Here is a 14219-nt window from a genome sequence, read left to right on the forward strand (position 1 = left end):
AGACGTTTACAGCAGCTGTATCTTTGTGCCTGAGACTGCACCAGACGGGAGCCTAAACTAACCTGGAGGAGTTGGGGTGCGGGAATGGAAGGTGAAAGGAGAGTCCCGCGTGAGGACTACATTCAGGACAAGGACATACGCAACTCCAGGAACCGCACAGCTGCCGGGAAAACCCGCCTCCTCTTCCAGATCCCTCTGGGGAGGAGCTCCGGTCAAAGCACGTGATGCCTGGGGAACCACGTTTACTATGGGCAGTCCTCCCGTTCATCCGCGGTTTCAGGGGTTGCCCCACCGACCTCCCACACCTGGACTCTTTACCGCAGTGCTAGAGGAATCCGTTCTCTTCCACGCGTCCCGCTATACTCCCCCTGCAGAGCGTGGTTAGGCGAGATAAACAGCGCAGGAGCCCTTTGCCCACACTAAAGATGGCGACCAGTTGCGTTCACTCTGGGTCGGGGGAGCGGGTTCCAGGCGCCAGGCCTCACTGGGCGAGGCGCAGACGGAAGGGGCGTCTCTCGAGATAACTTTTCGACCTTCCTGGGAGGGCGCCTGAGCCTAGGGGTGTGGCCTAATCTGAATTCTAGCAGCTGATTGGCTTTTCGGCAGGTGGGCGGGGGTGTCTGCCCTAACCCACCCCTCCCTCTTCGAACCGGAAGTGTCTCTCGGTCTTTCCAGCTGGTTGTCATTTCACTCGGCTCGGTCCTACGAGAAGGACTCAGCCGCGGCTGCTGAACCCGGGCACCGGGAGGCGGTGGCAGCGGCAGCGGCGGCGGCGGCAGCAGCGACAGCAGAGGAGGAAGGAGGAGAGAAGAAGAGCCAGGCGGAATCCGCAACTACGACAGCGGGGACTGCGGGACCGGGGTAAAGCGACGGCGGCGGCGACGACGGCCCAGCAACCGTGAGGAGAAACAAAAGCCTTCTAAATTACAGTTTTTTTAAAAATCTGGGGGAAAAAAGAGAGAGAGCGAGCAAAGGGGGGAAGGCCCTTCTCTTTTAGAGTAACTACGCTGGTGGGGTTTTCCTATTTTTCCTCTTTTTTCCCCCCTGCGGAGAATCGAACTGAGAGAACTGAACAAACCGCCCCTGGGTCCCATGAGGGAAAAAAACCCCGGAGCCGCAGAGAGGGGTAAAGGCCGAAACCGCAGGACCTTCCAGGTCGCCCCCTTGGTCCCCGCACCCCGGGGCCGCCAGCTTGTCCTCGTCGAGTCTCTCTAATCCGTCCTGATCGCGACACCCCCAAGAGGGAGAAACGGGTGTTTCCAACCCATTTCATGGGGGAGAGGAGGCCGGGGGGAGCCCCAGGAACAGCGACCGCAGCAAGATCTGCACCCAGAGCTTCAGGAACAGCCCCAGAGGCCAAAACTGCACCCCGTGAAAGATCAGAAACAGGACCAGGAACAGCAGAAACTTCCCTGCAATCATCTTTCCATTAGTCAACGCTGATTTCCTCTTCCGCAACCAGGATTTCGCCTCCCACCCCAAATAACCTAATATAATCTATATATATAAATATATAATATATAATGTTCTTAAATTATTCCTGATTTTTTTTAACCAAGCTGCCAAGAAAAGAACGTATTCTCCCCTTAGCCCTATTCTAATTTTTATGTGAGTGAATCTAAACTGCTGAAGAAGACCATATGTGATTGTTAAATTATATATATATATATATTTTTACTCCACGCAATGCTTATTCTTCTACATCCATAGATGCTTGAGAAGCTGTGTTTTTGTCATTCATGTACGTTTTCCTTTGGAAAAAGAAAGCGCCTATTTTACTAACCAAAGACTTGATTTTTACCCTCTTCGTTTTTATTCCCTCCTAGAATAAGTTGGATTCATGTCAATGTTTTAAGACTTTTTTTTTTTTTTTAGTTTTTTTCTTTCAGAGACCAGAATTCCAAATCTGAACTATTTAGGGTGATAAGCTGCGATCTTTGAGCTAGCTAAAAATAAGACATTTCAAACAAGCAACTTAAATTTGGGGTAGAGGATACAAAGGCGTGAGACATCAGGTTGTTTTTTTTTTTTGTCATAAGATTCTGAGCCTAAAAATAATAAATGGGGGATTACGGGTTTGGAGTGCTAGTGCAAAGCAATACTGGGAATAAATCTGCTTTTCCAGTCAGATTCCATCCACATCTGCAGCCTCCACACCATCACCAAAATGCCACCCCCAGCCCCGCTGCTTTTATAAATAATAACACAGCTGCCAATGGCAGCAGTGCCGGGTCAGCTTGGCTCTTTCCTGCCCCGGCTACCCATAACATTCAGGATGAGATCTTGGGATCAGAAAAGGCAAAAAGTCAGCAACAGGAACAGCAAGACCCTTTAGAAAAGCAGCAGCTCTCCCCCAGTCCAGGTCAGGAAGCTGGAATACTGCCTGAAACTGAGAAGGCAAAATCTGAAGAAAATCAAGGGGACAATTCTTCAGAAAATGGCAACGGGAAGGAGAAAATAAGAATCGAATCACCAGTGTTGACAGGGTTTGATTATCAAGAAGCCACGGGGCTAGGTACTTCAACCCAACCCTTGACATCTAGCGCGTCGTCTCTTACTGGTTTCAGTAACTGGTCAGCAGCGATAGCGCCTTCTTCCTCTACAATCATCAATGAAGATGCAAGTTTCTTTCACCAGGGAGGGGTCCCGGCTGCTTCGGCTAATAACGGTGCTCTGTTGTTTCAAAATTTTCCCCATCATGTCAGCCCTGGCTTTGGAGGCAGTTTCTCTCCTCAGATCGGGCCTCTCTCACAGCACCACCCCCATCACCCTCATTTCCAGCATCATCACGGCCAGCATCAGCAGCAGAGGAGGTCTCCTGCCAGTCCCCATCCCCCACCTTTCACACATAGAAATGCTGCTTTTAACCAGCTGCCTCATTTGGCGAATAATCTTAACAAGCCCCCCTCTCCATGGAGCAGCTACCAGAGTCCCTCTCCTACACCGTCTTCTTCCTGGAGCCCAGGAGGTGGTGGATATGGTGGCTGGGGAGGTTCCCAAGGCCGAGATCACCGCAGAGGGCTGAATGGAGGAATAACGCCCCTGAACTCCATCTCGCCTTTGAAGAAAAATTTTGCAAGCAATCATATTCAGCTCCAGAAGTACGCTCGCCCCAGCTCTGCCTTTGCTCCTAAATCCTGGATGGAAGATAGCTTGAACAGGGCTGACAACATTTTTCCTTTTCCGGTAAGATTATGTTCCATTAATAGATTAAGATGAAATAAGGAAACGGCAGGGTGTAATATCTAAGTAACGAAGAGAGTTTGAATTGTCTGTATTCATATCAGAGCTCTTCTTAGAAAACGAGTTAATTACCAGACATGATTTTGGCAGGAGAGGAGTATAATTTGGAACAAAATAGTCAGCTTTTTTTTTGGTAAATTTCTAATTGTTATCTTCCCCTAGATAGTCGTATAAATCATCATAATTATGAATACTAGGTAGCTAGTGATGTCATGATTATTAACTATAATACCCTTCTAGCCTGACCAGAGAATCGTGGTTGGTTTTTCCCTACTTATTTAAGTGAGAATAAATAACGTAGATATAAATATATTTCATTGTGGAAGCTGATGAGCATTTTCTACCCATTTGCATAACTATATAACCTCGCAAATTAATTTTTGTCCACTGTAAGGTAGTGATTCACTGAAAACCAGCTATTGAATTATAGTTTTCTCACTGGTTATATTTTAAACCTGAAACCTCTCTGAACCCTGCGGTCTGAACAGTTTGAATTCATCAATTCGGCAATTCCTGTTAAACCTTTTTGCAAATTCTGGCCTGCCTTGTGTCAGTAAGGACTGCTAGAAAAATGATCTAAATATTTTCTTCATCCCCAATTATTTTTGCATACTATGAAACTGTTGATCTCAGAGTGACTCTTTTATGATGCCTTTCACCCATTTGTTTATTTTCCAGTGTTAACACTGGGGGTGTAGATAATTAAACCATTCCTAAAAATAGACCCAGGCAAAGATTACTTGTCTTTCTTGCCACCAGTGTATCCTTATTCTGCAAGAGTCACATTGTTTCATGTTTTTTAATTAATGAGCAGCCAGTCTAGTTGATAGACATAGGATAAAGGGAATTTCATAGTTAACTGAACATCAGATGCCCCACTAAATTTGTATACTTTGGGGGTATGATCATTTATATGTTTAGGAAACTTGTATGGGTTTTAAGCTAACATTGAATCAGTCCTCAGAACAAATCCCACAAGATAAGTTCTGTTATTATTCCCATTTTAGAGATGAGAAAATTGAGTATCAGCAAGATATAATAACTTGCCCAAGAGCACACAGCTGATAAGAGTACAAACTCTAGGTTAAAAAGCAAGGATTAAAAAACGCTACATACATGTGTACGCATACACATGTGCTATATCTAGAGGGTTATTTTAGAGATCTTTTGGCAAAGGCTCAAGCAGATTTCAAAATAATTGCAATGTCTCCATATATGATGTCAACACAAGTAGAATTATCTGTTTTAATTAATAATTTGCTCAGAGGGAGGGGAGGTTTGCTAAGAGAACCCTGTGTCATTCCAAGGAATTAAATATCCCTTCTCTAAGGATTCAGGTATAATGATTAGGATGTATCTTAAAATATTTGGTGAAATCTAGTTAAAAAAAATTTTTTTTAATAATTTTTTTGCCCAGGTATAAAAAAAGCTGTTGGCTTTTGTTTTTAGAACAGGATTTTACTCAAACTGAAGAGAGCAATTATCATGCTTTAGTGGTCAGGTGAAAGGCTGTTTGAAGACGTTGGCAATCCCATGAAGTCTATTTTTAAAAAGTTGGTTTTGATATTCCTTTGAACATAAATTTAAGGGAAATTTAATGCAAAGGTAACTTTTATGAATTATTTATATATTCCTAACTGAAAAAATCTAAGACGGCATTCTCAACATTTTAACTGGGTTAAGATTGGCTCAGAATTAAAAATACTTTTCTATTTTGCTACTTATAAAGTGACAGAATGAATTTATGTGACCTCATAGTTTGTTTTCCATTCTCAGTTTACTGACTTTTGATAAAGGTTTGCTTTGGGAAAAATAAAAATTTCAGAAAATGAATAAACTATATGTATATGCACATTATTAATATTTTTATGGAGCTAATGGGATGTGTTTAACATGTGAAATTTTTTTAATCAGATGGTTTCTTAGAGATTAAGCTGGTGTATGAAATAATAGTAGACTAAGATTGATACTAAAAGATACTGTTAGAAACTAACTCTTCCCTTAGAATTGTTGTCTGTTATGCTGAGAATGGAAAATGGATGAAATTTGGTAGGATTAGAAACTAAGTTGTTGCTTTCTGTTCACCATCCCCACCATTTTTAGGAGAGTGTGTATATTTCTGTGTGTGAGAGAGTGAAGAGAGAGAAAGAGAGAGGTTGGGAGCTGGGGAGCTGAGAGCAAGCATTGGGTTGAGTTGTAAGTCACAATAAAAATAAGTGATTTGAAAAGAATCTTTATGACAAGAAATCCCTAATAGGGTTTTGAAAATATAAGAAGTTAGTAAACTGAGTACCGTGGTGCTTACTTAAATGAATGCAGTTCTGTGTGTGTGTGTGTTTTAGAGAATTATTCTTTTGAATAATTTTTTGGCAAAAAATACTGTTTTGAGTTGATATGAACTACTTGGTTAAATCTGATATGAAAAGATTTGAAGAAACACTTATTTGACTGGGAGCCCAGACACCTAGGTTGTGGTCTTGGCCTTATCAGTGTCATAGCATTTGGGGACCTCAGTTTCTTCATAAAATTGGGGGTGGTGGTGACCTAGGTGATTCCTAAGTTCCTTATGATTCTAAAGCAAGCTACTGTGAAATTTAAACTGCTGCAATCACAGTCCATACTTTTTTCTAAACACTGCTATCTTATTTAAATTTATTACCTTAAACACTATTAATTTTAGGAAAGACATTTTATAGATTAGTAATTCAATTTCCATTGCTTTTAGAAAGAATTCCTTAGGTGTTATAGAGAGATCTTAAAATTTACCACAGAAATTACAGGATAGAATTTACATGGCTATATTATAATATTGGTATTCAATCAAAGACTAGCATGGAATTATTATATTAAAAGGAAATAATTTACCTGAAATGTAACTAATACTGGACAGTGTTTATTTTAATTTGAAATGAATCAGAATGGTTTTTACATTTGTTTAATATAGGTTTGGGTACATACAGTGAATTAAAATTCATGATGACATTTTAAATTAATTTTGGGGGCCAATCTTAACCTTCTCTTTTATCCATGTTTATGGAGCAGGAGCAAAGATTCCAAATATGTGAATAATCCTCTAAATAACTGATATGACAGGCATTATATTTTGGGATTTTCTTTGTATTAAAATTTGTTTCTAAGTTATTTTTGCTTAGCTTAAAGTTTTCATTATGTGGATGCAGATAACATGCCTGAAATCCAGTTTTCAGATACAACTAAACTAATATGTATTTAATAATAGCTAACATGCCTTTGATAGTCCAAGTGTTTTACATGTATTAACTCATTTAATTCATTCAACAATCCTATGAAGTAGAAATTATTATTGTTATTATTACTATTCACACATGAGATTTGTTTTTTAAACATTATACTACAGTGTCTTTTCACATAGACATGTTACAGATGGCGGGGGGCGGTAAATGCCTCCCGGAAACATGTAAAATGAGAGAAAAATATTTACAGTGAATCATTGATACCTGATGATTAAAAGCTGATTATAAAGTTTTGAAAAGTGGAAAATAATAGAATATATTTATTTGTCAACTTTAAAATATTAAATAATATTCAAATCAATATTTTTTTGTTTGATTTTAGTACGTACTATATACTAGGTACTGAGCTACGTGCTTTCACATATGTTATCTCACTTCGTGTATAGGATTTCTCAACCCTATGAGGCTTAGTTTTATTGCCTTAATTTCAAAATGAAGAAACAAGGGCCATGTTTATGTGACTAAAGGCATGATTTGACCCTTACATTAAGGGGAGGAAAATCCTACCCATCCTGCCAAACACATCCTGGAATCCTGATGTCCAAACCAAATAATATATTGGGGCACCTGCCAGTAATTAATTTGAATATAGCAGTTCTTTGGAGGGGTGCCTAGATCTTCTGTCCTTACAGGAATGTAAAGGAGAATTGTATGCTATATATCCTAGTAGTCTCTTATATTCAGCTCAGTTATGCCCCCATCTCCATTAGCTAAGAACCAAGAAGTAGACCAAAAAGAAAAAAAAAGAGAAAAGAAAAAGGAAAGGGGGGAGACAAAATCTGTTACAAAGATGATCCTAAAACTTGATTGATAGGGAGACATTTTAGGATTTGGAGCCCATTTGCTCTTACTTGGTCACCATGGATTTGTTAAGTTGTCTTAACCAGGCAAATAATTTATGTTACTTTAATAACTCTCCTTGTGTTTTCAGTTTATTGATCCTCAAAATTATATATGGCATCTTATATCTGAAAACAGAAAGTTACTGCATCGCTTCAGGTCTGAAAGTCATGGTGAATTATCAATATTAAAATTATCTAAAGTGCAACGTTATTACATTTTTTGTTTTCTCATATAGTCCCAAGAGGGATATAGGAAACATTTTCTTTGACTTTGTATTTATCTATATTAGAAGACGGGAAAGTAATTTTTTTTAACTGTAAAGTATGGGTTGGATGGTTCTGGCTCCAGCAGAATTGAAATATTGGAAAAGTTTGGGAAAAGGCTACCAGATGCCATTTTACACCTTTTTGTAGAAAGCCTTTTAACTAGGTTTAATTGCTTTTCTGATGGAATTGAAACTTGGGCAGGGTAGTTTTTTGATTATTTTTTGATGTGTCTTCAGGGAAGCCATGGAATATGATCAACACACTGTTCCAACATCTTTCAGGAAAAACCTGGTTATTGCAAGCCTAGTGAATGTGCTTGTTGCTAGTTGCAACTAGAAAGATGTTATTTAGTTCATGAGTTTATGCTTTTGAGAATAATTTTTGTTGGTGTTCACGAGAAAGAATTGGAAAAGTAGTCTTAAAGTTAACATATGCCTATTTTGAATTTTACAGTCTAAATCTATTTTCCTTACGACTTTTTTGCTCTTTCTATTAAGGAAAATAAGCTTGAGGTTCCATTATCACATTTTTTCAGCACTATATTTTACCTCAGTTTTTGGTCCCATCACAGATGAGATAATATATTTCTCTTTAAGGCAGGGAGCTTGTAACATGAGCATTCATTTTAATTTTTCCTGACAAAAGTCATTTTGTATTTAATTGTTCAAACAAAATTGTTCTTGAGGAAATTAAAGTATATTTTTACCATGATAAATTTATAGCAGTGTAGAATTTTTTACTTCAAAGTTAGCGTAGATTCTCATTATATTGTATAATATTGGAACAGAAGGAGTTACACTTTTAGGTTTTCAGAAAATTCTCAATAGAAAGATAAAGGATCTATATAGATCCTATTTTTAATCAATTTCTGAAGCTGACACTTGGATAATTACTGAGAAAGGCTATTGTGTGAAGCCAAAAATATAGTAGACTGAAGCACAGGCCCTGGATCCAAACAGACTTAAGTTTGATCTGAACTCTAGTTAGCTGTGTGACCTTGAGCAAGTCACTTAAATTTGAGAACACAGACCTAGCAGTGAAGGGTTATTCTAAGGTACTTTAAATATGTGGCCGTATTAGGTAGCTTACATTTTTTGTTTAAAATAAAATTAAAATCTCTAATATTGAGTAAAAATCAGGAAATTAAAATAACTACAAAAAGCTTGGGTATCTATGAAAGATTTTGAGCAGTCCTTAGTTTTGCTTATCTTATCATATATGCTCCACTTCTCAGAGTACTACTTTTAAATAAGCTAGATGCAACCCAGGACAGATAAAACATTTAGCAGAATTATCAGTTTTCTTGAAGAGAAGTTTTAATAATTGTTTATATACCTAAACATTTATTAGCATTGGCAGCCTGCATCTTTCAGTAGTTTGAAAGATTTTGCCTATTTTTAAGAAATTTAGAACATTTGATTGTTTTTGTATACATTAAAGGAGACTGTACTTTTTTTTAACATCTTTATTGGAGTATAATTGCTTTACAATGGTGTGTTAGTCTCTGCTTTATAACAAAGTGAATCAGCTATACATATACATATATCTGCATATCTCCTCTCTCTTGCGTCTCCCTCCCACCCTCCCTATCCCACCCCTCTAGGTGGTCACAGAGCACCAAGCTGATCTCCCTGTGCCACGCGGCTGCTTCCCTCTAGCTATCTGTTTTACATTTGGCAGTATATATAAGTATATATAAGTCTCACTTCATCCCAGCTTACCCTTCCCCCTCCCTGTGTCCTCAAGTCCATTCTCTACGTCTGTGTCTTTATTCCTGTCCTGCCCCTAGGTTCTTCAGAATCATTTTTTTTGTTGTTTTTTTTTTTAGGTTCCATATATGTGTTAGCATACGGTATTTGTTTTTCTCTTCCTGACTTACTTCATTCACTCTGTATGACAGACTCTAGGTCCATCCACCTTACTACAAATAACTCAATTTCATTTCTTTTTATGGCTGAGTAATATTCCATTGTATATGTGTGCCACATCTTCTTTATCCCTTCATCTGTCATTGGACACTTAGAAGGAGACTGTACTTTAATGAAGAATTTATGATTTTGTTCATTAAAAGACAGGAAAATGTGCCATAGATTTGAATTGAATATATTTTAGCTTTTATCCTGGAATTAAGTTCTGTTTTTTATATTTTAATTAATTTATTTAGCATATTTTTATTGAGTACCTGCTATGTTATGGACTAGGCATAGGTAGATATCTCATAAAAATTGTTTTGATTTGATTCATAATGTATTTCTGACCTGTGCTAATCTTTGAATGATACTGAACATGCATTTTTTATCATTGTAAACAAATTAGCAACTAGCCCAATAGTTATATTTCATTTTAATCCATGAGCTGTTTAAACTTCAAGGCAAACTAACAGGTTCAACTTTAGGTATAACAGAAACAGTGTGTAAATGACAGTTCCAAATATTTTATTAATGGTCACATTTATAAATATACACCTGTACACAACATGTGCTTTTTTAAGTTCTGTGACAAAATGGTACTACAAAAGGCAAACTTTAGCCTGTGGGTCACAGAATTTAGGTCTCATTACATGTCAAGGAAAAAACTCCATCAGTCACTTACAGGTCCTCCCTCATGTTTGCAAACTGAATTTTTAAAGTTTAAAGTCTTAAGCTGAAGAAGTACTTTTCATATTGTAGAGTATTTAGATTGGGCAATTTCTATTTGCTGCATATTTACCAGATATATCCCAGTCATTGCTTTCTTTTAGCTCTAAAATAAGTTATAGTTAATTCCTCAGTATTATACACTTTAAAGCCATATTTATATTTAAATGTTATGAACATACTTTTAATAATAGTTTTCCCAGGTGTTTTTGAGGAATGCATCTGGTGCTAGTCAGTAAAATAACTGCTGTAGCCTTACTGTCTCTAAGAACCTTAAAAAGAACCAAACAATGTAAGAACAGTTGCTACTCAGAAAAACCTCCTAATTATCATATGGAAGTCAAATCTGAGTTGATCTGAGTTTCAACGATGGCTCTGCCACTTACTAGCTGTGTGACCTAAGGCAAGCTCCTCAACTTTCCTGATCCTTCATTTTCACATTTCTTTTGTCCAGTGTTTTTGAAGTAAGATGAAATATGCTTAATATTTGGCTTCCAAAAGATTCTGTTGGTATAAGAAAGTCATCAAATAGAAATATTAATTCAAAATTTTGCAAATAGCACAGATTCTTAAAAGGTGAAAACCATTGTGTAACTGGTGTATGGTAATTTGAGTTTAACTCTAAAGAAGAATTTTATAATCTGAACTATAATTTTGTTTAATAAACTCAGTGTACTTAATAGTGGGAGTCAGCCCAGATGATGCTCCCATTTTCTTGAACATTGTTGGAAAATTTAGTGACCAACTGTTTTTTTTGTTTGTTTGTTTGTTTCCTCTTTGGATAAAGTTTTTCCCCCCAAGTCTTTTTCATTTCTTATTATGGAAAAGTTTAAACATATTCAATAATAGACAGAGTAGTGTATAGCAAATTCCCATGTACATACATGTCACCTGGCTTCCAACAATGATCAGCTCCTGGACAGTCCTCTTTCATCCATCTTCCTAACTGTCTCTTCCTGCTTTCATGTTATTTTGAAGCATTTCCCAGGTATTGTATTATTTCATCTGTAAATGGTTTAGTATGTGTCTCTAAAAGATAGTCTTTTTTCCCCCCTTAAAAACATACAAAAATATCTTCTAGTTGTTTTTTAAAGAAAGATAGTGAGAAATTGAAGCAAGGCCCACATTTCTGTTGTACCTGCTCAGCCTGTTTCACCGCTCAACCTGATGCTAATCTCTAAAGAAACCACTATTGGCCGCATCTCCCTTCTAGGTCAAGAAGGGTGCTGGTGGTCACATGGCCGTCAAAAAAAAAAAAAAAAAGAGATCCAACAAGACACCAAAACATCAGCTGATGACCACAAATTTGGGAGGAGATTGTTCAGTTTTCCTCTCTTCATTACAGCCTTCTCCTGGGTTCAGGCTTCTGTGGACTTGGGGGAAGGATCTCCAAAAGGAGAGAGAACAGGACAGGACTGAGAGCGTTTTGGTTGTGTTTTTGTTTGTTAATGTGTTTTTGTTTTTCCGAAGGGAAATTTAAAGGTTTGGGGTCTTTTGCAGCCCTTTGGACTGCATCACATTTTTTTTCATCTCTTGCTGTTTTTCAACCCACAAATGTTTGATGCTTTCAATGGACTGTGTGCTAGGAGTACATGACCAAGGCAGACATGCTCGTCCTCGTGAACTGTACAGTCTGGTGACCTCTTGCTCTGTGCCTGTGTGTTGAGAAGTGCCTTCTGATCCGGAGACTGGAGAGCTAAGGATGTGGCGGGGGGAGCTGTGAGGGCCCAGAGGCCGACACTGGGCACAGGCTGCCTTTTGACGTTGCTGTCAAGGTTCATGAAAGAGAAGAGACATTATGGATGTTATGGGTTATAGGATACAAGCCTCAGTTTAAGAATAAAGATTGTGTATTTGGGTGACCGTTCTCTCTGCTGACTCCGGACCCTGATCAGGCCCAGCAGATGTATAGCAGAGGACTGCTGACTGCCAGTAAGCAGCCAAAGATAGAGGAATGGCCAGAGGGTCTAAATGACTTCATTCCTTAGGGCCTAGTTTTAGTAGCTCTTCCCACTTTCCTGAACTAATGACCTCTTGCCCCGAATAGCTTATTAGGTAGGAAATATCTTTTTTTCCCCCTTTTTTGTTTCTCTATGAAAATGAGCTATAGGAAATAGCACAGAACAGCTGAATTATTCAGATACAAACAATACCTAATTTAATATGTTAGTTTCGGGCTCTTTTCCATTTCACCAGAGAGAGAAGGGGCAGAGGGAATGTTTACTGAGAGGATCTCCTAGCTGGCGGGCGTGGTGCAGACCTTGTCTCATTTCTCCGCACCCCAGTTTTATAAGGGAGGTGGGATCCTTATTTCCATGATGAAATCAAGGTTCAGAGACAATGCAGAGTCAAGATCAGTTGTCTTCTAAGTGGTGATTTACACGCAGGTCTTGGACTAGATTTTAATTATTTCCCTCTGCCAGGCAAGGTGAAAATGAACAAATAGTTAACAAGAGGAAGGGGTCTATTGATTTAGGACCTGACTAATCAAGTCTAGAATGCCAAGTTGTGTGTTTAATACAGTCAAGTGGTGACAAGAAATATTTACCACTTTAAGGATTTCTAATGGTGAACTTGAATGTGGTTTATTTAGTGAAGGTGGGATAAAAGAAAATTTTCTCAAAGGCTTTCTGGAGAGATCAGATTCATCAGTTCATGTGGAAGAAAATGGAGCTATTGATCCAGTCAGGGTAATACTCCAAAGACATTGATTCATTTTGTTATAGTTTATTATTCTATTAGGAAGCACTTGGTAGCCCAAGATCTGGAAGACTCTGCCTCATTATAAAGCGGTCCTAATGAGAAAGCACTGACTGAAGAGGGATCCTGCTAAGAAATATGAGATGCTATTAAATGTGGTTTCTCCTACTTCAGGTAATTACCTCTTTCACTTTAACCTCTGACACTTGTTCTCTGCATTCAGACCCTGTATACAGTGAAGGATTTCATACCTTGCAGGTGTTGATAGATTGGAATTTCTAGGTCATGACAAAGCTCATTTAAATGGACCACTTTTCTGAGCTTCTGCTCTGAAGTCAGACTCTACCACTTACTTCGTGACTTTGAGGGCAAGTAGTTAACTTCTCAGAACTCATTTGCCTAAAATGGGGGTGATAATTGTATCCACTTTACATGATGGTTGTGAGGAACTAATGTACATAAATCATACATCATTCATCTGAGACACAACACAGAGCCAGGCGGGACATGTTAGCCACTTTAATGACGATGGTAACGATGATGAGGTACTTACTGGATGCTGCACAGTTGCTACAGTCTGTGGCTGTGGAGGTGAGAGGAGCTCGCAGTCCAGTGGCAGAGGGGGTGGGTAGCTGTAACAGAACTTGTCAATATCATGTGGGCTGTCAGCGTTCTAGGGGGATATGGGGAAAAAGGGACTTGTGCCTGCACAGGGATGGAAGGGTCATCTGGTAGTGGAATCTTGAAAGCTGACTATATTGCCAGCCTTTGGTATCTGTGGCCTTAAATACTTAATCCAAGAAAAATATTTACATTTTGGCAAATTTTGGATTAAAACTCCCAGAGTTACCTTTGATTAATTATGGGCTGTGCTGGCATCTCAGACTTCCTATTTATTTTGGAAGCTGATACACTGGCATAGACTTTGCCTTTCAAACCAAAATATTTTCCTTTCCCTTCTTCACCAGGGAAAGTTTAAGCCAGAAAGAGAAACTGCCATAAGCTGATACAGATACCTAGCAGTCTGAGAAGTGATGCTCACAGTAATGTATGTCTTTATAGGAAGGCAATGAGTAAAGGGAGTAGCTGAATTTTGGCTTTGGTTCTTAATAATGTGGGCACGTTCAATTAAGTACATTTTGTGTTTTAGACCAGGTCTAGTAATGCTAAAACATACTAACTCAAGTATAAGAAGACAGGAACAATTAATGGAGTGGTCAAGGTGGTTGTTCTGTTGAAACTGAACTGAATTGTAATCT

At 38.5% G+C, this 14219-nt stretch overlaps 1 protein-coding gene across 5 annotated transcripts in view; it reads left to right on the forward strand.

Annotated features, from left to right (window-relative positions):
• Positions 1 to 690: 690 nt before the first annotated feature.
• CPEB4 (cytoplasmic polyadenylation element binding protein 4) overlaps positions 691 to 14219 on the forward strand; it is a 94106-nt gene continuing 80577 nt past the window's right edge. For 3 of the 5 annotated variants that reach the window (XM_022595086.3, XM_022595088.3, XM_022595089.3), the window contains exon 1: positions 692 to 3186. In XM_022595086.3, the coding sequence (XP_022450794.1) occupies positions 2062 to 3186 (1125 nt within the window). In that variant the 5' untranslated portion in view covers positions 692 to 2061. Of the gene's footprint in view, positions 3187 to 4854; positions 13135 to 14219 lie in introns of those variants that run through there. The other 2 variants (XM_089909676.1, XM_089909677.1) reach the window with 2 other exon arrangements.

The sequence above is a fragment of the Delphinapterus leucas genome, chromosome 3 (genome assembly GCF_059928025.1).
Source record: "Delphinapterus leucas isolate spDelLeu-1000000601 "Yukka" chromosome 3, BTC_Dleu_Yukka2, whole genome shotgun sequence".
In the NCBI taxonomy this organism is placed as follows: Eukaryota; Metazoa; Chordata; class Mammalia; order Artiodactyla; family Monodontidae; genus Delphinapterus; species Delphinapterus leucas.